General features: G+C 41.7%; 1 protein-coding gene across 1 annotated transcript; it reads right to left on the minus strand.

Annotated features, from left to right (window-relative positions):
• Positions 1 to 929: 929 nt before the first annotated feature.
• On the minus strand, positions 930 to 26,667 carry fbxo15 (F-box protein 15). The gene is made up of 12 exons (XM_024374582.2): positions 26,477 to 26,667; positions 26,016 to 26,186; positions 20,641 to 20,745; positions 20,466 to 20,538; positions 13,007 to 13,173; positions 4,288 to 4,488; positions 3,969 to 4,098; positions 3,603 to 3,685; positions 2,332 to 2,477; positions 1,772 to 1,896; positions 1,440 to 1,598; positions 930 to 1,313 (listed from the first exon to the last, which is right to left on the minus strand). The coding sequence occupies exons 1-12, from the start codon at positions 26,509 to 26,511 to the stop codon at positions 1,203 to 1,205; spliced, it is 1,506 nt and encodes a 501-aa protein (XP_024230350.1). The 5' UTR covers positions 26,512 to 26,667; the 3' UTR covers positions 930 to 1,202.
• Positions 26,668 to 27,322: the final 655 nt, after the last annotated feature.

Consider the following 27,322-nt stretch of genomic DNA (forward strand, 5'->3'; position numbering starts at 1 on the left):
GACCCTAGACTATGGCACCCCTCATGTCTCTAGCATAACTAATGATTAATAATATTTGAAGTTTAGAAATCCAAATAAAATCACCCCCATAGTACAAAAATCAACCTATTCTATTCTGTGCAAGAAATAAATATTCCAAACATAGTCTGGGACAGTTGTGGGATGTGATAGTGGTTGTATTAATTTTGGATCTAACATCCCAAAAATATTTTTATGCAATGTGGCTGACGCAACAGATCAGCACTTTTAGCTTAAAATATTAGGCTCTCTCTTCACATTATATGTGCAGCAATACGCACATGGTAGTAGGCTATAAGTGCAGCAATGCGCACATGGTAGTAGGCTATAAGCACAAACGTTCCACTAGCGGAAAACACCATTATCAAAAGTGACCACAAATGCAGTTATGAATGTAATGTTTTTAACTTTAGTTGTGATACAAACCTTATTAAAACATACAGGCCTATAGGCTAGGCTACTCTGTCATGTACTTCTAGAAGTAGTGGGTGGAGGAGTCAGGCGCAGAGAGCAGGGTAGTTGATATGTGGAATGTTTATTCCCAAAACCAGTGTCGGGCAACGCCACACACACGGGCGCAATAAGAGTCCAAAACAACAGGACCAAACGGTTTGAGAAAAAAATACATCCACAGAAATCACACACATCAAAAAACAGAAAACAAGCCCGCACAAATGCCGGCCTACCGGTTTTAAATAGCCCAAAACCAAAACCTAAACAAGAAACAGGTGCAACTAATCAGACAAAACTAAATGAAACAGAAAAGGGGATCGGTGGCAGCTAGTAGGATCCTCCTCTTTTAATTAGCTGTTTTCTCCCACAATTGCATAGCCTATAGAAATGTTGCGTAACATGAGCTGATGGGCTCTCATGAAGTGTTTGATTAGATTTTCGAATACATTTGCATTGATGTCAGAGTGATTAGAGAGACAATGAGTGCTGAGTACCAGGCAGTTAGCAAGTTTGGTAGGCTACTAATGACCAGCAGCAGCATCAGAGCTTGGAGAAGCCTAATTACCGTGACTAAACGGTCACGTAGAATTTGACTGGCTTCATGACTCGTGTCCGCCGGTGTGGCGGTAATATGGTCACCACAACAGCTCTAGGCATAGGGAAATGTACCTTAAAAAAAACTAGGCAGAGATCATATAGTACATACTTACAGTACCCCCTAAACAGTCGCCTTAGTAGGCTCTACCAAAGTGCTGGTTGACTTTGACTGTGCTGATGTAGACAACCAGATTAATAAGGAAGAACTGTCTCTGTTCCTCCAGCAGCACCACGTCCATCTGTACCTACACACAATCATATGAAATAATATAATACATAAATTAGTATAATTATTATTCACTTTGGTAGAGAAACAAAAGTCACGGCGGCATCTGCCAATAACTGATAATTGAATAAAGCTAAAAACACACCTTTCCCTCTGCATCCTTGTACTTGATCAGGAAGTGCTGGCCCTGGTAGTCATAGGAGAAAGGCTCCTCATTGGCCAGCACCATGGAGACAGGCGTGCTGACACACCAGAAGGGTATCTGGGACTCATCCAGCAGAGTCAGGCTCATCATGCAGCAGTTCTACACACAGAGAGGAGAGAAGAGAGAAAAACACAGACAAATGCTGCTTTAGCTAAAAATAAGTGTTGATGTTTATGCCATCTGTTATTTCATTGCTATGTCAACGTTAGGTAGGCCTTATGACAGGTGGTTGCTGTAAACTAAACAAGTGAGTCAGTGTTCCTTTCCTGTACCTTCACAGTCCCCTCCAGAGCATCAGACCTCCAGGGCAGGCTGACCCTGGCAGAGAGAGGGGTCTGCCGAGACTGGTTACTCCTGATGATGGCATTCAGCTGGATGAAACCTTCATTGATCTGACCTGGATAACCACAAGGACCACATCAAGACATCAACAGCCTATGGTCAAGTAGCTGTGTAGAGCAACTACAAGGCAGAGGAATGAAGACTTGACTCAGTAACTTGATCGAGGGCACACAGTACTGTAGGAAGTTTCAGTAGACTTGATATTAAACAGTGTCACTAAGCTAAAAACCCAACTCTATCATTCTCCTCAGGAGCCCAGGCTTCTCACCTTCTGTTTGTATGCCTGGGGAAGTTCTCCTCAGTAAGAAGCTACAAAGGGGTAGAGTACGGTGTCTAGATGGAAAATGAACGCCAGCGCTTCCATTCAAATGTAAAATACAACACTTAAGCTCGCCAGACTTCCAATAGACGAGTCAATGAGACGAGATTTGGAAGGACGGCCACACGAGACTATGATAACCCTGAGCCCTGTGAACAGTGGTTTATTAACCTTTCCGGCAGAAGAGCTGAGGGAAGTGGCCAGACATGATCTCCGTCACAGTGTTGTGGAGGGTAATGTGTAGCGTGTAACCATGGAGACCGTAGTTTGGGTCCACGTCATCAAAAAGAGGCCTGTTCTCTGGAATGGTGTAGGGGCTGGGAAAAAAAGTGATAGAGAGATGAGAGACAGAGACACAGACCGGGAGAGAATGAATGTAAAACAGAGGCCTATAAGACCATTCCCACCTGTCACCAGGAGAGGGAGGTAGCACACCATCTGCAAGTCTACAGCTCTGTCACATCAACCCAAAGAACCAACGTAGTGGCAGTGTGCAGTAGGCACAAATCATCTTAGACATTTCTTATTTTATTCGGATCCCCATTAGCTGTTGAAGCAGCAGCAGCTGTTCTTCCTGGGGTCCACACAAAACATGACAAAATACAGACCACTAATAAAAAAAGAACAGCAACAGAAATATAAAACAAAATAACATTTTAAAAAATCATGGGAGTGCGTGTGTCTCTTCACAGTCCGCATTGTTCCTTGTGTTGTTGTTTTATATGTTTTATTTCCAATTTATTTTATTTCTTGCCTCGAGTTACTTTTCTCTATACAGTACCATGCGTTTCCCTGCCTCTGTTCTGACTTGGGGACTGTGAAGCGACCCCTGATTGCGTGTCTTGTGGAGTATGTATGGGTTTTTAAGCTGTGTGTTAGCTGACTGAACAGACGTTTCGGTACATTCCTCACGTCAATACTACTTACAAAGCAGTGATGCAGTCAATCTCTTCTCCACTCTGTGCCAGGAGAGACTGTCATGCATGTTATTGACATTGGCCCTAAGTGTACATTTGAGGGCCAGAAGAAGTGACTGATTTGTGTGCCATTAGTTTATCATTGTCAATAGCTGAACTCAAATTGGTTTATAGATGTTAAATATTGAAATTAACTATTTTCTTGACTCTCAAGAGTTTGAGAGTAGAGTGCCTCGAGTACACTTGGCAATGGGAACTGCAACAACACAAGCATTATATAGAAACTAACAGACTAATGTACTTTTAACAAATAAGCAGCAAAAATAATATAAGAATAATGTATAACTCTGGGTTAAATAGTGGAACAAAGAATCTGACCCGTAGTCATGTTAGGGGACATCGGTCTTCAAAGACACTTTGAAGCAGCCAGCGGGCCATCTGTGGGTAATAAAGCTATGGAAAAAGGTGAATACAGAGAGTTGCGGCTGGCCTGGACCCGGGTGGGGGAAGACAGGGGCTGCATACCAAACAGACGAGCCCAGGAGACTCCTTTCCAACAGCCTGTGGTAGTGGAAGGTGGCCATCACAAAGGCTATGGACGACTGGCCCTGTGGTGAGAAACGGGGAATAGACGTCATCATTATTCAATCATTAAGATCATATTATTCCCCTCCTAATCATCATCCTCTTCCTGATCATCATAATTATTATCATCAGGGAATAGAGAAACACCATCATTAGTCAATATCTTCCTTCCCCTCCGAATTATCCTCATCATCATTGGGGAATAGACCAATAACATCATTATCACCCTCGTTATCGTTCTCCTCTTCCATCATTATCAGCAACAGATCAACTCATCATCAGCACATACTGTGAATGTTGGCCTACCCTCCAGATGCCGATGACGATGCCTGGCGACAGCAGCACCAACTTGACCAGTCTATCTCCACCAATCACCTGGCTGCTCTTAGAGATGGTGTCAATATCCAACTGAGCCATCAGAGACCTCCAGCCTGGCCTGAAGGGTGGAGGTGACAGAGGGGACAGATGGGGAAGGGGAGAGGGCAGTTGAAAGACGAGAGCTCTTTTCACTCAAAGGACCAAAACCTCCCAAATATGATTTGATATTGGATGGCTAGAAGCACAGGTGGTAGGAGATGGAGGGAACAAGAAAGAAATGGTGAGGAGGGAAAGAAAGCAAACTCACTTGATAGCGCTGGGACATTTGAGGGGAACTCTCTTGACACCGTGAAGCTGTATGGTAGAGAGTTGGTGGAAGGCAGGCCATGAACCGTTGGTCCAGCACAATGTCACCGACGAGTCACTGTAGTAGGTGTGGCTCTGTTCAAAAGTCCCCTCACAGACCGACCTGTCACACACTGTGATCTCCCAGGCCACACGCTGCTCTCTGAAACAGAGAACAAGAGGAGAACAATTTAATGAAGTGATACTGACATGGTTTTCATACATTTTAGTAGTTTTCAATACGGTATGTAGCCAAAACAAAGTTTATTGGTCACGTGCACATGGTGCAGTGAAATGCTTACTTGCTAACCCTCCTCCTCAACAATGCAGTACAATATCAATCAAGAATCAAATACCAAATAGAGAAGTCCAAACATAACAAGTAATAAAAAGTAGAAGGAAAAAATAAAAAGTTATGAGAAGTACAGTATGTACATAATAGAATATACAAAGCATGATTCAGTGTCAAGTCACTAGATCTCGTGTCCGAGTCCCTAGCATTCCAGTCCAAGTCCGAGTCCTTTATGCTCGAATCATCAGACCTTTGTTAGTAGTCAAAGATACATTTTGTAACGTAGAAAGTTGGATAAATGACTGTTTTGAACAGCTAATACAGTAGCCATCTGACATTTGCTGTTGTAGCTATAATGTTGAATAATGCAAGGGAGAGAGACTTTCTGACAACAAAGTCACTACTGGTTGAGTCTGGGTCCAAGCCATCACTGGCCGAGTCCGAGTCGAATCACGAGTCACCAATCCGAGTCAAGTCCGAATCTTGGACTCGAGTACAACAACGATATGATTTCTAAAATGTGTCAAATTATGAGGACTGTTTCTGTATATGTTGTTCTATGTCAGTATTACTTAATGGAAAACATATCTATCTTTCTGTAAACGGTTTATGACTGAGCCCATACAATGTAAGCCAAATAAATTCCCATTCTACCCTCATTGTTCAATAAAGCATTTGAAGGAAGAAACCAACCAATGTGTTTTTGGCTATTGAAATCACAGCATTGACAATGACCCACTAAAACTGAAATGACTTGCAGATAGCTGAAATTAAATCGCATGTATTAGGATACATTTCTGACCCAGTTCTTTCTACAAACACAGCCCAGGGATACCCCCCACATGATGATGTGTACTGTGTCTGCTGGCAGCAGCCCCATCATCCAACATAAATTAAATAACAGAATAAAACGAAGAACCCGAACAGCCAGGAAGCCCTGGGAGAATTCCATTGACTCTGTGTTGTTTTGTTCATCTGACTGTTGTCATATCAAATTATCATTACCTAGGTAAATCGCAACCTCCTGCATTGCAAGAACCCACAGGTCTCCAGAGGTAGTAGTCTGGGCAGGTGGGGATGTAGGGAGGGGTGGGGGTCAAGTCATTTATTTAAACAGAAACACAATTATTTCTCCATATGCCGCAGCCACTGCCATGGAACTCAGAAGTTGAGTGCCAGCGTTGCTTCTAATCAGAGGTTAAAAAAAAACAACTAAAAAAACAGAGCTTAAAACAGCAGAGGAAATGCTAAGTGAGCTTTCACCCATGTGTGTTCTTATCAGTATTCCCCATAGCACAGATCTAATTTCAGACAGAAACTCCCTCCCTGTGCTTTAATAAGAGGTCATTAACAGAGAGGAGAAAAACAAATGGAAGCGGATTGATCTCAGATTGTTATGAAAACGTTTCTGTAGTTAGAAACAGATAAGATTAGCATTCCTACAACATTTTGTTGAAATATAATTTGATCTGAGAAATTAAGCTCATTGATTGCACCCAAATTGAAACAGCACCATCTAGTGGTCAAAATCTGGTAATATCAGGATGAAGGATGTGATAACTTCAATGACAAATCTCTCTGAATAAGGAATAAATAAACTGAGAATACTTTACATAGGATGAAGAAACAATACTCAGAACCGCAACTCCATACTACACGTCAGACATAGAGAACTGATACTATATAGTCATTGTTGGGGTGGGATTGGTGTGGGGCGGGGCGTGGGTCCTTGGGTGGCTTTTGATCATGTCTTTGGATCCTTCATGTCTTACTCATTGTTAGAAAAAATGTTTGGTCCAAATCTGATGTTATTTAATTGATTATGGCCAATCTGGATGCAATCATTTATCGTAATTTCTCAGATCAAATTATATTTCAACTAAATAATGTTGCAGGAACAATTTCAGAACAATCTGAGATGGTGGGAGTCGAAATCCTCTTTCTTGTGCTTTTCGAGGGGGAACAACCAAGGCGTTTTATATTTTGGAGGCTCATATCATCTCCATTAGGGGTGTGCCAACATGGCCATAGTCGTATTCGTAATTGGATCTGTAAATTGACAGTTGATAGTCAGATTGGATATGCCTAAATAGATGTTGTCAAAATACCTATCCCCCTGCATGTTTATAGACCAAACAACTGCAGATTAGGAGCAGCACGCGGAGGGATGTCTGTGTCCTAAACTTGCAGTGGGCAGACAAGCTTGCTGTCACTTAGTCAGCCTGTGCAGTTCACATTTTTACCCTACCCGCTTGTTAGATATTATGCACATTGATAGCTTGGTAGGCTAGCAAACGTCGTTCGCCATTTGATTTATCATAGCAGCAGGCGACGAGGCAGCAGCAATCTAAATGATCAGACCGAAACAAGTGAGAAGTGAACGGATTCAGGTGAAGTTATGAAGAGAAGTGAGTGAACTGAGAAATACACCTTCGCTCTACCCAATCAAAGCAGCAGGATCAATGTACAGCCCGCCCTTCTCTTTACAAACAACTCAACTGCTTAGTTTGCCTATTTAGTCCACGTAGCACCTCGCACTTGATTGAAAGACGCACGGTGGCACCCGAAATACCTTTACTCGTTGTCTGACTATTCGGCACAACCCTAATCCCCATGCTTTAACCTGAACCCCGAATAACAGGGAAGCGCTTCAAAATACACCGTTTTTAACTTGGCAGAGAGAATATGAGATTACCTTGACAGCGCTGAATGAAGCCTGGAAATCCCACGGTGTTATAGCTATGTAAATACTTGGGATGTACGATATAAAAATCTGTGAACATATCGGAATCGGCCGATATTAGCTAAAAATGTCAACATCAGTATCTATTGTCTATTTTAAAGCCGATGCGCAAAACCGATGTCAAAGCTGACGTGCATACCTATATAAACATAGGTACATTACATAATAACGACATGTAAAATTTTGCACTACACGTGCAACACAGCATTCCTAACCTAGCCCACAATGTCTGCTGTGTGGATCGAGCAGTCATCAAGTCGAGCAGTTATTTGAAAGAGCTAAAAGATTTCAGCGAGACAACTCATTGCCCTTGACAATCAGCCGCTCTCTGTCGTGGGAGATGTTGGCTTTCGCCGACTGGTCGAGCCCCGGTACACATGTTGCCCTTCCGGAGTTACACAGTAATAGCGTCACTGCTATTAGCTTCACGACATACAATGGAATGCCGTTTGGGTCTTTGCGTGTCAAAAAAGACACATGTCAAATAACACTATTTGAAGTGTTAAATAAGCTTTTAATTTGACACGTCAAATAACACAGTTCTATTATAGAATGTTGTGTGTCATGAATTTGCACGTGCAAGCCAAGCTATTTGTTCGACTACAACATCTGGGGTAGCTAGCCTTAGCTTGGTAACTAGCTAGCACCAATACAACCAGCTTGAAAACAATGACCAGTAGAAACTGCAGTCATTTTCATTATTCTTAGCCATGATTTAGGAATCGTTGTAAGTATTAGCTAGGTAGCCAGGTAGCCATTAGCTAGCTTGTTCTTCACCTATTGAAATTGAAATTCAGTTCATGAAAATAAATAGCTAGCCAGCTACTTAATCCTGTTGCCCAAAGCTAATGTTATAAGCAGCCAGCTAGCTTCATCTGGCTAGTGATGCTCGACAAGACCGGGTTATGTGTTGTGAAGCTAGCCACAATAAAGATTAGGCACAATAGTGGAATTTGCAGTTTGCCTTCAAAATAAAAGTACCTCTGTGAAAGTGATGCAGAAGGTTACATTTGGTAGAATCATGCTATATTTAGACTAGATAATGTTAAACAAGGTTGGAATGTGAAACAATGAAATGGGGTAACAGTCTACTCAATACCCACAATATTTTTTTCCAACGTCTTCCTCAGAGTTAACAGACTCAGAGTTAACATCCACGCAGTATTGCTTTTCCTCTGGAATAGTATTCAATACACATAGGTTGACAAAAAATGTGGCTAAATTCACAGTTCTTTCAGAGTCCCGCAATAAGAGCTACGATGCTAATGTTCTCTGTGTGTCAGAGAGTAGACTGATAACCCATGTCATTGATCCACAATCCATAGGTAAGGCAAGGCTGTACAGTGAAATAAGTATACCCCCAATGCAATTCTAAAGTATAATACATCCAGTGTGATTTCAACTGATTTTTGTCAAATTAAAAAAATGTATTTTGTTGATTTTATATAACATTCCAACCTCGTTAGCACGATCTATTAAATTATGGCATAATTCGACCATTTGTATTCATTTGCGTCACTGTCAATAACACACTTTTATTTTGAAGGCTAACCAAAGTCCACTGTTGTGGCTAATCCTTATTGTGGCTAGCTTCACATAGATGGGTTGACCACCATTAATCAAATAAGAACTGTCTTATAAATTAGGGTTATTTTAGATGAAGACACCTAGCTATATAATTAGCTAGCTAACTATAGCTACTGAAACAGATTGACGTTTTGCTATGTTTTGGGGGAAGAACATTCTTTGCATCCATGAGCTAGCTAGCTTTTTTTTAATGACCAGCACTGTAGGTACATGAGATAACTTTACCAGCATCATAGCATATGTTTTGATGAATCGTTGTGACATTTGAAATACGAGTGATAGTGTAATCAACGTGTAATAACTACGTAAAACATTTATGAAAGCGTTAAAATATTATGTGACGTGCAGTCATATTCAGGTCCTGATTGGTCAACAAGCTTATTTAAATAGCAGACCCAAACGGCGTTCCATAGTATGAGAAACGACTGAACAAATTAACAACGAAACAGCACAGCAAGTAAGTGAAAGAAATAGGTTTTGATTATGTTTTACTGGTAATGTGGACATACGTAAATACCAACAAAATATATTTTTGGTTAGTGTGGTTTGTGTAACCTTTATTTAACTCGGCAAGTCAGTTAAGAACAAATTCTTATTTACAATGATGGCCTACACAGGCCAAACCCGGACGACTCTGGACCAATTGTGCACCGCCCTATTCACGGCCGGATGTGATACAGTCTGGATTCGAACCAGGGACTGTAGTGACGCCTCTTGCACTGAGATGCAGTGCCTTTGACCGCTGCGTCCATGTGTGTCTTTCAACTATTTAACTGAACTAGAATGCTTAAAAGGCAGCTAAAATGTTTGTTTTTTTGGCAAGGAAAATATTGGATATTGGTATTGGCCAAAAATGTCATATCGGTGCAGGCATAGAAAATAGTAGGCAAATAACTGGTTGATGTGTAATAAGTTCTTAAAGGCTCAGTGCAGTCAAAAATGTGATTTTTCTTTTTGTTTTATATATATTTCCACACTATGTGTTCGAATAATCCTGTGAAGTTGTGAAAATTATGATAATACCCCTTTTTTTGTAAGAGCTGTTTAAAAAGACTGCCTGAAATTGCAGCCTGTTTTGGAGGGATGGAGTTTTGGTATGCCTGGTGATGCAGTAAATTAGTTAATACCAATAAGACAATTCCAAACCCCTCTGCCAATATCAGCTAGTTTTAAATTTTCCCCTCCTCACTCAAAACACTCCCAGACAGTCCTAGCAAAATTTTTGCTTGAGAAATTACTCCTTGCTAAGCCTAAGCATTTTATTTTAAAGCAATCACAGTAAGGTACCGTTAAACTTCCCTTAATAGCCTTGGCGTTTATTTGCTAAAATCACTCTACACAAGAGGCGATTATTAAAGACAGGCTTCTATTTTCTTATTCACACAGCTTTTGCTCATTTGCATAGTTAAAGCTGCAATATGTAACTTTTTGGGTGACCTGACCAAATTCACATACATCTATAACACATTTCTAGCATTCTCATTGAAAGCAAGTCTAAGAAGTGGTAGATCTGTTCTATGTATTTTTATGCTTCTATGTTTAAGTTTAGTTTTACTTTCGATTTTGTACACCAGCTTCAAACAGCTGAAAATACACCATTTTTGGTTATGGAAAATATATTTCAGTGGGTTTAGATGGTACAATGATTCTACACTATACTTTCTTGTTTTGTCACAAACAGAAATTAGGCAAACTATTAGATTTTTTTGCAACCAGGAAATAGCGGAGTGATTTCTGCATAGTGCATCTTTAATTGTTTAATTCCAGCATTCACTTCCAGCATTTTAATACATTTCTTCATTTCCTGCACTAATGTGTTATCATTTACACACTGTAACCACATTTACAACCACAGTTACATATCGTAGAAAAACAAATCCAGAAAGATGTGATTGAAATGCAGACAGATAATTTGTTAATTTGACATGGTGGGATCGATTTGTGTCTGTACAATTAATAATGTCATCAAATGAAGGTGGAAAAACCTTAATGCGCAAATATTGATATAACAGCCATCATATTGAAGTCAACTTGGAGTCACGCGACGATATGTTGTGTGGTCTTCCCATTACAACTCAGGATATGCAGTATATTAGGCTACAGATTAAATAAGTGATGAACTTCACAGGGTGGTGAAAGTGCAAGGTGATGAGCTTGATGCTCATTTCCAATAAATATTGAGGGTCTTATTCTGGTGACATGATGATCGATGCTTGACTACCGTTTGACAAATACAAATATTCTCCCTCTTATCCAGAATAATAATAATCTCAACATGTAGACTGTTTCTGCGAGCTGTTGGCTAGAGTGCACATAAGACTAGAGTAGGCACATTTGCGACAAACCTATCGGTAGAGATGAAAATGCGATGGAAACACATTGAACTTTAGAATTTTATTCAGTCCATGAAAATGAAAAAGTACATTGCGTGTGCACTAGGACATCACACGCTGATTTTTTATCCACAACCTAAAACACACCACTGGTGGGAAAATGCACATATTTTCTTTATGTGGATTTTAGGATATTCGCATGAAAATCTGTCAACAATTGGATGGAAACCTAGCTTATGTCACATTTATTTTGTCTTAATATTCCTCTATATCCTTGACAGGATAATTATTTTCCTCTTTCGCTACACCCGCAATAACATCTGCTAAACATGTGTATGTGACAAAAACATTTTTTTTATACTTTTGCCACTAGAGGTCAATCAGCTGATGTCTGGGGGTTTGTACCACAATCTATGGTCTGTACTCCCAAAGTAGACTCTTTTTGTGCTTGATAGTTAGCTAGGTGTTCTCAGCTGTTAGCAGCCAATGGCTAGAAACTACAAGTGTAATGGAACTTACAAATGTAGATCCTTTAAAACACCCCCAAAACAGGGAAACAGATCCCAATCAAAAGTGTTATCATGTGCTCCACTAAGGCAGTTATTTATCTTATAAAAATGATGTGGGCAAGCGCAAATTAAAAGTACGAATCTCGGAGCACCATTAGGTGCAAAACTCGATTTACCCAGTTGCGGCCCACTTTTTGGAAGCGAACCACTCGATTTCGTCCTTACGTTATATCGGCATTGAACATGTCACCCTCTCTAGTAGCGGGGGTGACCTCGACAATTATTTGCTAAACGAGAGGCTGTCTGGATCTTTAATTTTAAGACCCTTGCGACGATATGGTGTGTCGTCTTCCCATTACAACTCAGGAACTCGGTCTCAACGTAGACTTTGATCTGAAACCATTCATTTAAAAATATATATATTTGACCTTTATTTAACTAGGCAAGTCAGTTAAGAATAAATTCTTAACTTGTTCTCCCTCTTTTGTTATACAAACTAATAGTTTGTATGCCTATGTAGCCAAATTGTATCTATGATCGTATGCTATCCATTCATATTTTTTGTATGTTATTCTTATATCTGAGAATTAACCAAATGATATCAGGCCACACCTGGCCATGATTACAGACACGTGTCCTTTGACACTATATAAACTAGTGACCCGCAGTGTTTGTCATTAAACCCAGACGAAGATGTTGGATATTAGGTTAGTGTGCGGCTCTCCTTTTCTTTTTCAAGCAGCCAATGGTTAGCAGCTTCATACTCGCGATAAAAATGGATGACTGCCTTCATTTTTTTGAGTCATTACTGAATTATTTAATGTAACAAATAAAAACATTAAACCTTGTAAACAATTCATGGTAATTCAATGGTAACGTCGTAAACAATTCATTTAGACCCAGGCGTGTATTTGCTACAGCGTGCTGTTGGGCCAGCTATTAAAAGGGACAGGTGGCTATTTGAGACTGCGATTAAAACAAGTTTCACAGTACTTCAATCGTTAGTCAGAAATGATTTGTTATTGAGATAAAATCAGCTGCATTGGACCTTTAACAAAAGGTATTGCATAGCCCATACATGACATATTGTTTAGGCTATGTAAGGCATTCTGGCTCGTGAGTTTCAAATAGTATGTTCTGACAATACTGGTATTGGAGTCTGTTTGTTTCTGTACCTACAGTGTAGCCTCAGCTACAGAGCCAGTACAGTTACTAACCTGAGGACTCTCTCTGTGTGGCTGGGAAGACCTGTGAAGGGATTGATGGTTCTCAGCTCCTTCAACCACTTGGTGTGGTTGTAGCCAGCTACGGTCCTAAAGTACAGCCTTCTCCAGTAGCCCCCTGGTCTCTCCTGAACTTTCATCACACTCAGCTTCTCCACAACCTGAATGGAGGAACAGATAATACTTTTGGTTCATAATGCTATATTAGTACATACAAGCATACAGTATTCACTTACATACTAAATCATGAACCATTCACATACTCAATACATTGAGGGGGGAAAAAAACTGCTGTATTATGTATATACACTGTGTATACAAAACATTAGGAACACCTGCTCTTTCCATGACATAGACTGATCAGGTGAATCAAATCCAATTTTATTGGTCACATACTAGGGTTGCACATTTTGGGGAATATTCTGAGGTGGAACCTTTCCGTGGGAATTAACAGGAATATACGCAAATTAATATTAATACCATTTAAATGTAGATGTTTTTTGCATTGGATATATTTACCATATCATATGGAGACAGAAACATAAACATTTTACCTTATCTTAATAAGTAGATGTCATAGCAAATGATTAAATCCTTCCAAATGGAAAATAAATAAATGTAGTTACTAATTGAACTTTATTTAAATGAGTTGACTCTTCACATGAAGGATTTCACTGAACAACAAAATAAAGGGAATATTGAATGATCCCCAATGATCCATCGCATCTCCCAAAAACATTTTCAACATTATAATCTAGAAACTAAGCTTTGGTTGTCTTCCATGTCTTCTCCCTGAACTTCCTCAATGTCCACCTCTTGAACATCAGACTCTGAGGCCTCGTCTTCACTGTCACTTTCCAATCTTGTTGAGGATGGCTCGTTGTCCGGCTAAAAAAAAAATCAAATTTGCCCAGACGGCCACCAATTTTTCAACCCTTGTATTGGTCAGCTTGTTGCGTGCTTTGGTGTGTGTTCCCAAACAAGGACCAGTTGCACTCTGAGGCAGCTGATGTTGGTGGGATTTGGAGGATGATGATCGATGCAACAGAGGAATAAGTCTTAGATCCACAAAGTCCCTTCCACCAGGTGATATGATATGTTGGCACGACTGCCATATTGCATCTCAATCCCAAAGCCCTTGCTTGGAAGTGTACTTCGCCAGACTGCCAAGAACCTTGCCCTCATCCAGGCCAAGGTGGCGAGACACGGTAGTGATGACACCATAGGCCTTGATCTCCGCACCTGACAGGATGCTCTTGCCAGCATACGTGGGGTCCAACATGTACGCTGCGGCGTATATGGGCTTCAGGCAGAAGTCTTCACACTTTTTGATGCATTTCAGAACTGCAGTTTCCTCTGCTTGGAGCAACAGTGAAGTGGTCAGGGCAGTACCGATTTCTTCTCTTACATTTGCAAGCGGAGTCTGAACATCAGACAGGATGGCATTGTCTCCCTTAATCCGTGCAATGGCTACTGCTATAGGTTTCAGGAGTTTCAGGCTGCTTACCACTCTCTCCCAAAATACATAATCCAGGAGGACCCTCTTGATGGGGCTGTCCATATTGGCAGACTGATATGGCAGTTTCTTTGAGAAACTCCTTCCCCTTCAGGAGACTGTCAAACATGATGACAACACCACCTCAACAGGTGTTGCTGGGCAGCTTCAATGTGGTGCTCTTATTCATCTCACTTTGCTTGGTGAGGTAGATTGCTGCTATAACTTGATGACCCTTCACATACCTAAGCATTTCCTTGGCTCTTTTGTAGAGTGTATCCATTGTTTTCAGTGCCATAATGTCCTTGAGGAGCAGATTCAATGCATGAGTAGCACAGCCAATGGGTGTGATGTGAGGGTAGGACTCCTCCACTTTAGACCAAGCAGCCTTCATGTTCACAGCATTGTCTGTCACCAGTGCAAATACCTTCTGTGGTCCAAGGTCATTGATGACTGCCTTCAGCTCATCTGCAATGTAGAGGCCGGTGTGTCTGTTGTCCCTTGTATCTGCTCTTGTAGAATACTGGTTGAGGGGTGGAGATGATGTAGTTAATTATTCCTTACCCACGAACATTCGACCACCCATCAGAGATGATTGCAACACAGTCTGCTTTCTCGATGATTTGCTTGACTTTCACTGTTGAACTCTGCATCCAGCAAATGATTAGATAAAGCATGACTGGTTGGAGGGGTGTATGCTGGGCGAAGAAAATTCAGAAATCTCTTCCAATACACATTGCCTGTGAGCATCAGAGGTGAAACAGTTGCATACATAGCTCGAGCAAGACATTCATCAGCATTTCTTTATGTTCCTCCATTGAGTCAAAAAAACGTCTGATTCCAGGAGGACCATGAGCTGTTGCTATCAATATGGTGTCTGAGTCATCATTTCCCCCGAATAGAAGTAGAGGGACTTTTGTCAGAGGTTGATTGTTGTGAGCGCAGGGCAAACTTTATGCACTTGGCCAGATGATTCTGCATCTTTGTTGCATTCTTCACATATGATTTGGCACAGTATTTGCAAATGTACACAGCTTTTCCTTCTACGTTAGCTGCAGTGAATAGTGCCCGTAGCATTTTCCTGTAAAGATTAGAAGAAAAAAAATGAGAAAAAAACCCAAATACAATTCCACGTACAGATACATAGTTAAGCAGTTAGATTAAACAACTCCGTTGTAAGATACATGTTTTAAATTGAAACATGTATGAAAACAGGTGAATTAACACTCCTCCCTTAGCATGCTCAAGCAAGCTAAACCCCACATGGTAGCGAAAACTAACTAGCAGAAATTGTTAACAGGTTATAAATGATTTAAAACACACTTTGCTGTCGGCTACTATTTACTAGTTAACAAAAAATCATGTATGTCATAAAATATATTCACCCCACCCAGTATTGTAATCAAAACTTAGCAGAAAGCATGTAGTCCAATGGCTCAGACAGTGTAGTAGTGTGGACTCAATAGCGAGCAAGATCTTGAGAATCATCTGTACATGTGATGGAAGAATGCACTGTGCATGCAGAGAGTTGCAATTCCATTGAATTTGGGATAGTTTAACCAAAATATGCCACAAGACTTAGAATTGCCGTATGTGTATCCCACAAAAAAGGTTCACTGTTATATGGTACCTTTTTTGATGAATTTAAGCAAAATTCCCCAAACTCCCGGGCTTAACTTCCCATGGAACATTTCCAGAAAATGTCTGGAAGTTTCTGACTGCAATCCTATCACATACACATGGTTAGCAGATGTTATTGCGAGTGTAGCGAAATGCTTATGCTTCTAGATTCGACAATGCAGCAGTATCTAACAGGTAATATCAACTATTCCACAACAAAACCTAATACACACAATCTAGTAAAGGAATGGGATAAGAATATATGTATAAAATATATGGATGAGCAGTGTGAGAGGCTAAGATTTTTTTAACCTTTGTTTAACCAGGTAGGCAAGTTGAGAACAAGTTCTCATTTACAACTGTGACCTGGCCAAGATAAAGCAAAGCAGTTCGACACATACAACAACACAGAGTTACACATGGAGTAAAACAACCATAGGCAATAATACAGTACAAAAACAAGTCTATATACAATGTGAGCAAATAAGGTGAGATAAGGGAGGTAAAGGCAATAAATAGGCCACGGTGGTGAAGTAAATACAATATAGCAATTAAAAACACTGGAATTGTAGATTTGCAGTTGGTGAATGTGCAAAGTAGAAATACTGGGGTGCAAGGGAGCAAAATAAATGAATAAATACAGTAGGGGATGAGGTAATTGTTTGGGCTATTTATAGATGGGCTATGTACAGGTGCAGTGATCTGTGAGCTGCTCTGACAGCTGGTGCTTAAAGGTGGTGAGGGAGATAAGTGTTTCCAGTTTCAGAGATGTTTGTAGTTCGTTCCAGTCATTGGCAGCAGAGAACTGAAAGGAGAGGCGGCCAAAGGAGGAATTGGCCCTGGGGGTAACCAGTGAAATACACCTGCTGGAGCGCGTGCTATGGGTGGGTGCTGCTATGGTGACCAGCGAGCTGAGATAAGGATGGGGCTTTACCTAGCAGGGTCTTGTAGATGACCTGGAACCAGTGGGTTTGGCGATGAGTATAAAGCGAGGGCCAGTCAACGAGAGCGTACAGGTCGCAGTGGTGGGTAGTATATGGGGCTTTGGTGACAAAACGGATGGCACTGTGAAAGACTGCATCCAATTGGTTGAGTAGGGTGTTGAAGGCTATTTTGTAAATGACATCGCCGAAGTCAAGGATCGGTAGGATGGTCAGTTTTACGAGGGTATGTTTGGCAGCATGAGTGAAGGATGCCGATTCTAGATTACATTTTGGATTGGAGATGTTTGATGTGAGTCTGGAAGGAGAGTTTACACTCTAACAAGACACCTAGGTATTTGTAGTTGTCCACATATTCTAAGTCAGAACAGTCTAGAGTAGTGATGCTGGGCAGGCGGGCAGGTGTAGGCAGCGATCGGATAAAGAGCATGCATTTAGTTTTACTTGTATTTAAGAGCAGTTGGAGGCTACGGAAGGAGAGTTGTATGGCATTGAAGCTCGTCTGGAGGGTAGTTAACACAGTGTCCAAAGAAGGGCCAGAAGTATACAGAATGGTGTCGTCTGCGTAGAGGTGGATCAGAGACTCACAAGCAGCAAGAGCGACAGCAAGATGCAATAGATAGTGTAGGATAGAGCGTTGGACTAGTAACCGGAAGGTTGCAAGTTCAAACCCCCGAGCTGACAAGGTACAAATCTGTCTTTCTGCCCCTGAACAGGCAGTTAACCCACTGTTCCTAGGCCGTCATTGAAAATAAGAATTTGTTCTTAACTGACTTGCCTGGTTAAATAAAGGTAAAAAATAAATAAATAAATAAAAACACAGTATATACACTGCTCAAAAAAATAAAGGGAACACTAAAATAACACATCCTAGATCTGAATTAATGAAATAATCTTATTAAATAATTTTTTCTTTACATAGTTGAATGTGCTGACAACAAAATCACAAAAAATATCAATGGAAATCAAATTTATCAACCCATGGAGGTCTGGATTTGGAGTCACACTCAAAATTAAAGTGGAAAACCACACTACAGGCTGATTCCAACTTTGATGTAATGTCCTTAAAACAAGTCAAAATGAGGCTCAGTAGTGTGTGTTGCCTTCACGTGCCTGTATGACTACAACGCCTGGGCATGCTCCTGATGAGGTGGCTGATGGTCTCCTGAGGGATCTCCTCCCAGACCAGGACTAAAGCATCCGCCAACTCCTGGACAGTCTGTGGTGCAACGTGGCGTTGGTGGATGGAGCGAGACATGATGTCCCAAATGTGCTCAATTGGATTCAGGTCTGGGGAACGGGCGGGCCAGTCCATAGCCACAATGCCTTCCTCTTGCAGGAACTGCTGACACACTCCAGCCACATGAGGTCTAGCATTGTCTTGCATTAGGAGGAACCCAGGGCCAACCGCACCAGCATATGGTCTCACAAGGGGTCTGAGGATCTCATCTCGGTACCTAATGGCAGTCAGGCTACCTCTGGCGAGCAAATGGAGGGCTGTGCGGCCCCCAAAGAAATGCCACCCCACACCATGACTGACCCACCGCCAAACCGGTCATGCTGGAGGATGTTGCAGGCAGCAGAACGTTCTCCACGGCGTCTCAAGACTGTCACGTCTGTCACATGTGCTCAGTGTGAACCTGCTTTCATCTGTGAAGAGCACAGGGCACCAGTGGCGAATTTGCTAATCTTGGTGTTCTCTGGCGAATGCCAAACGTCCTGCACGGTGTTGTGCTGTAAGCACAACCCCCACCTGTGAACGTCGGGCCCTCATACCACCCTCATGGAGTCTGTTTCTGACCGTTTGAGCAGACACATGCACATTTGTGGCCTGCTGGAGGTCATTTTGCAGGGCTCTGGCAGTGCTCCTCCTGCTCCTCCTTGCACAAAGGCGGAGGTAGCGGTCCTGCTGCTGGGTTGTTGCCCTCGTATGGCCTCCTCCACGTCTCCTGATGTACTGGCCTGTCTCCTGGTAGCGCCTCCATGCTCTGGACACTACGCTGACAGACACAGCAAACCTTCTTGCCACAGCTCGCATTGATGTGCCATCCTGGATGAGCTGCACTACCTGAGCCACTTGTGTGGGTTGTAGACTCAGTCTCATGCTACCACTAGAGTGAAAGCACCGCCAGCATTCAAAAGTGACCAAAACATCAGCCAGGAAGCATAGGAAATGAGAAGTGGTCTGTGGTCACCACCTGCAGAACCACTCCTTTATTGGGGGTGTCTTGCTAATTGCCTATAATTTCCACCTGTTGTCTATTCCATTTGCACAACAGCATGTGAAATTTATTGTCAATCAGTGTTGCTTCCTAAGTGGACAGTTTGATTTCACAGAAGTGTGATTGACTTGGAGTTACATTGTGTTGTTTAAGTATTCCCTTTATTTTTTTGAGCAGTGAACATATGAGATGACTAATGCGAGATATGTAAACATTCTTAAAGTGGCTAGTGTTCCATTTATTAAAGTGGCTAATGATATCAAGTGTGTAGGTAGGCAGCCGCCTCCCTGTGCTAGTGATGGCTGTTTAACAGTCTGATGGCCTTGAGATATAAGCTGTTTTTCAATCTCTCGGTCCCAGCTTTGATGCACCTGTACTGACCTCGCCTTCTGGATGGAAGTGGGGTGAATAGGCAGTGGCTCGGGTGGTTATTGTCCTTGATGATCTTTTTTGGCTTCCTGTGATCGGGTGTTGTAGGTGTCCTGTGGAGGGCAGGTAGTTTCCCAGGTGAAAGCAGGTAGAATCCAGGTGAACGCTATGATCCCTTATTGATATCACTTGTTAAATCCACTTCAAATCAGTGTAGATGAAGGGGAGGAGACAGGTTGAGGAAATATTTTTAAGCCTTGAGACAATTGAGACATGGATTGTGTATGTGTGCCATTCAGAGGGTGAATGGGCAAGACAAAATATTTGAACAAGGTATGGTGGTAGGTGATAGGCGCATCGGATTGAGTGTGTCAAGAAGTGCCATGCTGCTGGGTTTTTCACGCTCAACAGTTTCCTGTGTGTTTTAAGAATGGTCCACCACCAAAAGGACATCCAGCCAACTTGACACTACTGTGGGAAGCAGTGGAGTCAACATGGGCCAGCACCCCTGTAGAATGCTTTCGACACCTTGTAGAGACCCTGCCCCTAAGAATTGGGCTGTTCTGAGAGCAAAAAGGGTGTGCAACTCAATGTTAGGAAGGTGTTCCTAATGTATTGTACACTCAGTGTAGATTGGGTATGTAAATATTTCATGTTGTAAAGTAAATAAGTAGTGTGTAATATGTATGCTGTGCATGTTTGTATCTGCTTCTTGTATTTGAATTCACACTGCTTTGCAAGCTTGCCCTCTACTTTGTCCCTAGTGGGATAATTAAAAGTGTTATTCAATTGAAATTATACTGAACCTCGTCCATGTGCTTGGCCTTCAATTTCTTACTCTCCCCATATTTTGCAGAATAGATTTTACGCCACATTGCACTGCAAGAAAATTAGACAACATATTCAACTATTATGTGATTGAATAGGGTCGATAGATAGTGAAGAAGAGTCTTACTGCCTCCGGATATAAAGTATCCTTACTTGTTTTTGGCCAGCTTATATAATAGCTTGTTGACGTAGCCAATGCAGTAGAGAGAAGAGGCATCCAGGTTCCACAGGATCTTCATTAGGATCTCAGGTGGCAGTCTAATAGAACACAAATTACAATAAGGCTGGGTCCAAAAAAGGCATGAACTGGGCACTTGCTAGCTGTCTCCTTGCCTAATAAATATACTTTTATACCAATACGTGATATAGTCTAAAACAGCAATGCAAAATTGTCAAAGTTTTCCATACAACCCAGAATATTTAATATCATTACATTTGAACTTACTCTACCGGTTTGTCCTTCAGCCGCTTGAAATTTGAGACAAAATATCCACAGGAAAGTATTGCTCACCCAACATTTAGAGCGCCGGTACTGCCGTTTAAATGTATATAACCTGGCACATGCTCAAAACCATGTAAACACATGCAGACTTCGGTTACATGCATGCGCCGCCTGTACTTCTGTCTTGTGCATGTGCCTTTGGTCAGGAGCAAACAAATCTTGATTATCACACAGAGAGATGCGTTTTCATGTCTGGTTAATAACACTTTCCTGGGGATATTTTGTAAAAGATTTCGACCAAAACCACAGACAATCGGCAAAGTAGGTTCAAATGAAGTCTATTCAACATTCTGACTTGTAAAGGGACTGTTTGGAATTTTTTTAGGGAAATGAGTCAGTAATAATTTGAATGCATCACCACGTTTCGTACCTAGCTGTCTCCAAGTCCACACAGCCAAACACGTTGTACTCAAGATACTTACAGCTAACACATTAATACAAACACAGACTGGATAGATTTGTCAACTGTTTATGAACACCATTTTGAAGAATTAAATAAAATACTGTATAAAATAAATGTATTCTAATTTCAATTCTAACTGTGGGACTTGGAGACAGTAGCAACTCTGCCCTTTCTCTCTGCAGATTACAGAACAGGACATGGATCATAGGAAACAGGTGGAGGTGCATTCTTGTCATACCTGCAACCAATCAGAGCATGCAAACAATTAATTCAAATGGACTAAAGCTCACACTTCCAAATCACATGATGATTACTGTAATGCACGAGGCACCTACACTCTGTTACACATTAATTAAGTGTCAAAGTAGTTTGCTAGCTACTGTAACAAATGATGGAGAAGATGGCGGGAAGAGGATGTGGAACTTGAATCGGATAGCGGTGGAAGTGAGGAAGAAAGGACTTTTGTACAAAATAATGGTAAAAGAAGCAAAATTGAAGGGGGAAAGGAAACAAGTGTTGATAATAACCCATCATATATCTGGTACGACTACATTTTCTGGGAGTATTGGTGCCAAAACGTGGTGAATCTGTTGATATGAAAGCTCTCGGTAAAGGAAAGTTGGTGAAGATCACAAAAATTGTTTAGATTTTTTTTGTTGGGTCTCAGACAAGTTTGTGATTATGATGTGTCATGTTTTGAGCTACAGAAAATGGCACCTGTCAAGGGAGTAATTTCTGGAGTCTTGAAAGAAAATTGACATTGATGTACTGAAGAATATTCTTGGAAGTGGTCAATGAACATAGGATGAATTGTTTGGTTAATGGCAGGAAAGAGAAGAGTTCATCTGCTCTTGTGTTTTTGATGTGGAGTCTCACCTGACCCCAGTGAACTATGTCCTATCCAGTCAGAGCTTTTATATCCAGGTCTTTGCAATGTCATCATTTTAAAATGTTTGGACATGTAGAAAGTGTCCCCAGTAAGAAGAAGCCCGAGAAGTGAGAAAGATCACTTTGAAGGGGTTTCCGACTGTGTAGCAGGAGATAACAGTCAAGGAGCAAGGTGTTGTAACTGTAGTGGAGAACATGTGGCGACATTCTTGGAATACCTGAATAGGGTGAAAGAGACTGAGGTTGCCAAACTCAGGGCAGTTGAGTCTCCTATGCAGAGGCGGTCAAAAGGGTAGAAAGAATGAGTATCTCTGAAGTTTTGGTGGTAGTGAATAACGAGCAAGACCCAAAAATTATTCATGTGAAAGAAAGTGGACTGTTTCTCTTTTATAGTGATGAATCAATTGCAGCTGAAATATTTCTGGATTAAAAGGTTTCACATCTGAGGAAAGCATGGTCATGGCTCACATCAACACCATTATCCCAGAAACCCTAGACCCACTCCAATTTGCTTACCGCCCAAACAGATCCACAGATGATGCCATCTTTATTGCACTCCACACTGCCCTTTCCCACCTGGACAAAAGGATCACCTACGTGACAATGCTATTCATTGACTACAGCTCAGCGTTCAAAAACATAGTACCCTCAAATCTTATTACTAAGCTAAGGATCCTGGGACTAAACACCTCCCTCTGCAACTGGATCCTGGACTTCCTGACGGGGCGCCCCCAGGTGGTGAGGGTAGATAGCAACAAATCTGCCACGCTGATCCTCAACACTGGAGCCCCTCAGGGGTGCGTGTTCATGCCCCTTCTGTACTCCCTATTCACCCACGACTGCGTGACCAGGTAAGACTCCAACACCATCATTAAGTTTGCAGACGACACAACAGTAGTAGGCCTGCACACCGACAACAACGAGACAGCCTATAAGGAGGTGGTCAGAGACCTGGCTGGGTGGTGCTCAGGAGATGATTGTGGACTACAGGAAAAGGAGGACCGAGCATGCCCCCATTCTCATCGATGGGGCTGTAGTGGAGCAGGTTGAGAGCTTCAAGTTCCTTTGTGTCCACATCACCAACAAACTAGAGTGGTCCAAACACACCAAGACAATCGCAGAGAGGGAACGACAAAGCCTATTCCCCCTCAGGAAACTAAAAAGATTTGGCATGGGTCCTGAGATCCTCAAAAGGTTCTACAGCTGCAACATCAAGAGCATTCTGACTGGTTGCATCACTGCCTGGTACGGCAACTGCTCAGCCTCCGACCGCAAGGGACTACAGAGGGAAGTGCGTACGGCCCAGTACATCACCGGGGCTAAGCTGCCTGTCATCCAGGACCTCTATACCAGGCGGTGTCAGAGGAAGGACATAAAAATTGTCAAAGACCCCCACGCACCCCAGTCATAGACTGTTCTCTCTATTACCGGAGCACCAAGTCTAGGACCAAAAGGCTTCAACAGGTTTTAAGCCATAAGACTCCTGAACAGGTAATTAAATGGCTACCTGGACAATTTGCATTGTGTGCCCTCCCCCCAACCCCTCTTTACACTGCTGCTACTCTCTGTTTACCATATATGCACAGTCACTTTAATTAAACATTCATGTACATACTACCTCAATTAGCCCGACTAACCAGTGCCCCCACACATTGGCTACCCAAACTATCTGCATTGTGTCCCGCCACACAGCAACCCCTCTTTTACGCTACTGCTTCTCTCTGCTTATCATATATGCATAGTCACTTTAACCATACCTACCGTTGAAGTCGGAAATTTACATACACCTTAGCCAAATACATTTAAACTCAGTTTTTCACAATTCCTGACATTTAATCATAGTAAAAATGCCATGTCTTAGGTCAGCTAGGATCACCACTTTATTTGAAGAGTGTGAAATGTCGAGTTTAATAGTAGAGAATGATTTCTTTCAGCTTTGATTTCTTTCATCACATTCCCAGTGGGTCAGAAGTTCACCTACACTCAATTAGTATTTGGTAGCATTGCCTTTAATTTGTTTAAATTTGGTAAAACGTTTCGTGTAGCCTTCGACAAGCTTCCCACAATAAGTTGGGTGAATTTTGGCCCATTCCTCCTGACAGAGCTGGTTAACGGAGTCAGGTTTGTAGGCCTCCTTGCACGCACATGATTTTTCAGTTCTGCCCACAAATTTTCTATAGGATTGAGGTCAGGTCTTTGTGATGGCCACTCCAATAACTTGACTTTGTTGTCCTTAAGCCATTTTGCCACAACTTTGGAAGTAGGCTTGGGGTCATTGTCCATTTGGAAGACCCATTTGTTACCAAGCTTTAACTTCCTGACTGATGTCTTGAGATGTTGCTTCAATATATCCACATAATTTTCCTTCCACATGATGCGCCATCTATTTTGTGAAGTGCACCAGTCCCTCCTGCAGCAAAGCACCCCCACAACATGATGCTGCCAGCCCCGTGCTTCACGGTTGGGATGGTGTTCTTCTGCTTGCAAGCCTCTGCCTTTTTCCTCCAAACATAACGATGGTCATTATGGCCAAACAGTTCTATTTTTGTTTCATCTGACCAGAGGACATTTCCTTTCAGATTATGTCGATATAGGACTCATTTTACTGTGGATATAGATACTTTGTACCCGTTTCCTCCAGCATCTTCACAAGGTCCTTTGCTGTTGTTCTGGGATTGATTTGCACTTCGCACCAAAGTACGTTCATCTCTAGGACACAGAACGCGTCTCCTTCCTGAGCGGTATGATGGTTGCGTGGTCCCATGGAGTTCATACTTGCATACTATTGTTTGTGCAGATGAACGTGGTACCTTCAGGCGTTTGGAAATTGCTCCCATGCAAGAACCAGACTTCTGGAGGTCAATTTTCTTCTGAGATCTTGGCTGAGTTCTTTTGATTTTCCCATGATGTCAAGCAAAGAGGCATTGAGTCTGAAGGTAGGCCTTGAAATACATCCACAGGTACACCTCCAATTGACTCAAATGATGTCAATTAGAAGCTTCTAAAGCCATGACATAATTTTCTGAAATTTTCCAAGCTTTTTAAAGGGGCAGTCAACTTAGTGTATGTAAACTTCTGACCCACTGGAATTGTGATACAGTGAATTATAAGTTAAATAATCTGTCTGTCAACAATTGTTGGAAAAATGACTTGTGTCATGCATAAAGTACATGTCCTAACCGACTTGCCAAAACTACAGTTTGTTAACAAGACATTCGTGGAGTGGTTGAAAAACGAGTTTTAATGAATCCAACCTAAGTGTATGTAAACTTCCGACTTCAATTGTACATGTACATACTACCTCAATTAGCCCTATTAACCGGTGACTGTATACAGCCTCGCTATTGTTATAGCCTCGCTACTGTTATAGCCTCGCTTCTGTTATTATTCACTGTCTTTTTACTGTTCTTTTTATTTCCTTACTTATCTATTGTTCACCTATTACCCATTTTTTACTTAAAAATTGCATTGTTGCTTAGGGCCTGTAAGTAAGCATTTCACTGTTAGGGGTAGACTACCAGTACCTGTGTACCAGTACCTGTGTACAGTGAAGGCTGTTGAGGGGATGTTGGCTCATAATGGCTGGAACAGAGCAAATGGAATGGCATCAAACACATGGAAACCATGTGTTTGGTGTATTTGATACCATTCCACCTATTCCGCTCCCGCCATTACCCCGAGCCCGTCCTCCCCAGTTAAGGTGCCACCAAACTCCTGTGTCAGCAACCCACTTACTGCTCTATGTGGTTCTGGGTGCAGCCAGCTGGTCTGGCAGCATGTCTAGTAGACCTTGGTAGCAGAGAGGTGAGTCTCTTTGTTGGTACCCTGCTTGGTACTGGACAGCTGGGTACAGTGGCCTTTTTCTGTGTCAGTGGCACTCGTTTTTCATTGTTGGTAGCCAGGCATCTAGAAAGACACAGATGTAAGACATTTAGCTAGTTAACCAGCTAACTAACTAGCAAACTAGACAACTAGTATCTAGCTAGCTTTACATTAGTTATATGCATAATGCACCACAAGTAAGTTAGCTAGAAAGCAAACTGACAAGAAAGTCAACAAAGGTGTTTCTCTGTAACTAGCTAACGTTAGCTAGCTACGTAAGCGAACTGTAATTAACTACAGTACTACGTTAGTAAGTTAGCTAGCTAAGGTAGTCTGAGCAGCGTTTGTTGACACTCGGTCCACGCTATACCCACCTTTGAGGGCTCGTGCCCGGGGATTTTGTGGTCATGATTTTCTTATTTTAGGACGTCTGCACTTCTTTTCGCCTGTAGGTCCTCTACCCTCGGTTGGCGGTGCCTTCATCCAAGCCCTCTCTGAAACTGCGGAAAAGTTGTCTAGCTTCGTCCAGTAGTCATGGTTACAGATAGGCTGCACGCATAGACATAGGAATTAGAATACTAGAATGGGTTTAGCCTTTTTATGGTTCTCCACATGTCAGCCATGTTGGTCAGGTAGATGGTCACAGATGGTTTGCTGGCGCTGAGATATTGTGTAAAACAATAAATGTGAAGAATGTATCTTCACTGTATGTGTGTTAGCTAGCTAGCCAGACAGTTATAGAGGAATGATTCCATTAATGTTTCAAATGAACTGCTAATATTCCAACATTCCATTCAAACAATGCAGTCAATCCACAACCATACACTGGCTGAAATCAGTTGATGATAGGACAAGTTGTTAATGCATCAAGTACTGCATATTGTATCATATAATAGCACTCACAGCTTTCCAAGAAAACAAAATCTGAGACATTGATGGTCTGTTTCCATATATTTTAGAGGCTATTTATACAGCACATTGGTATAAAACCCAAATAAACTGTATTTCTAATTATATGACAATATTTTAGGTCGACTATAATTCCATGACACAATTTCTGATACATCACATGCCTTACTTTTATTTTCGTGCATACGTAAAAGCAGGAAATGCATCATCTATGCCTCTACCATTCCTTCCAATTAGACTGTTTTTGGATTTCTCCCTGACCAAGATGGCTGCCATTTTCAACACCATTATGGAGCTTACAGGGTTTATGA

This window comes from Oncorhynchus tshawytscha, linkage group LG16, assembly GCF_018296145.1.
Source record: "Oncorhynchus tshawytscha isolate Ot180627B linkage group LG16, Otsh_v2.0, whole genome shotgun sequence".
NCBI classification, from domain to species: Eukaryota; Metazoa; Chordata; class Actinopteri; order Salmoniformes; family Salmonidae; genus Oncorhynchus; species Oncorhynchus tshawytscha.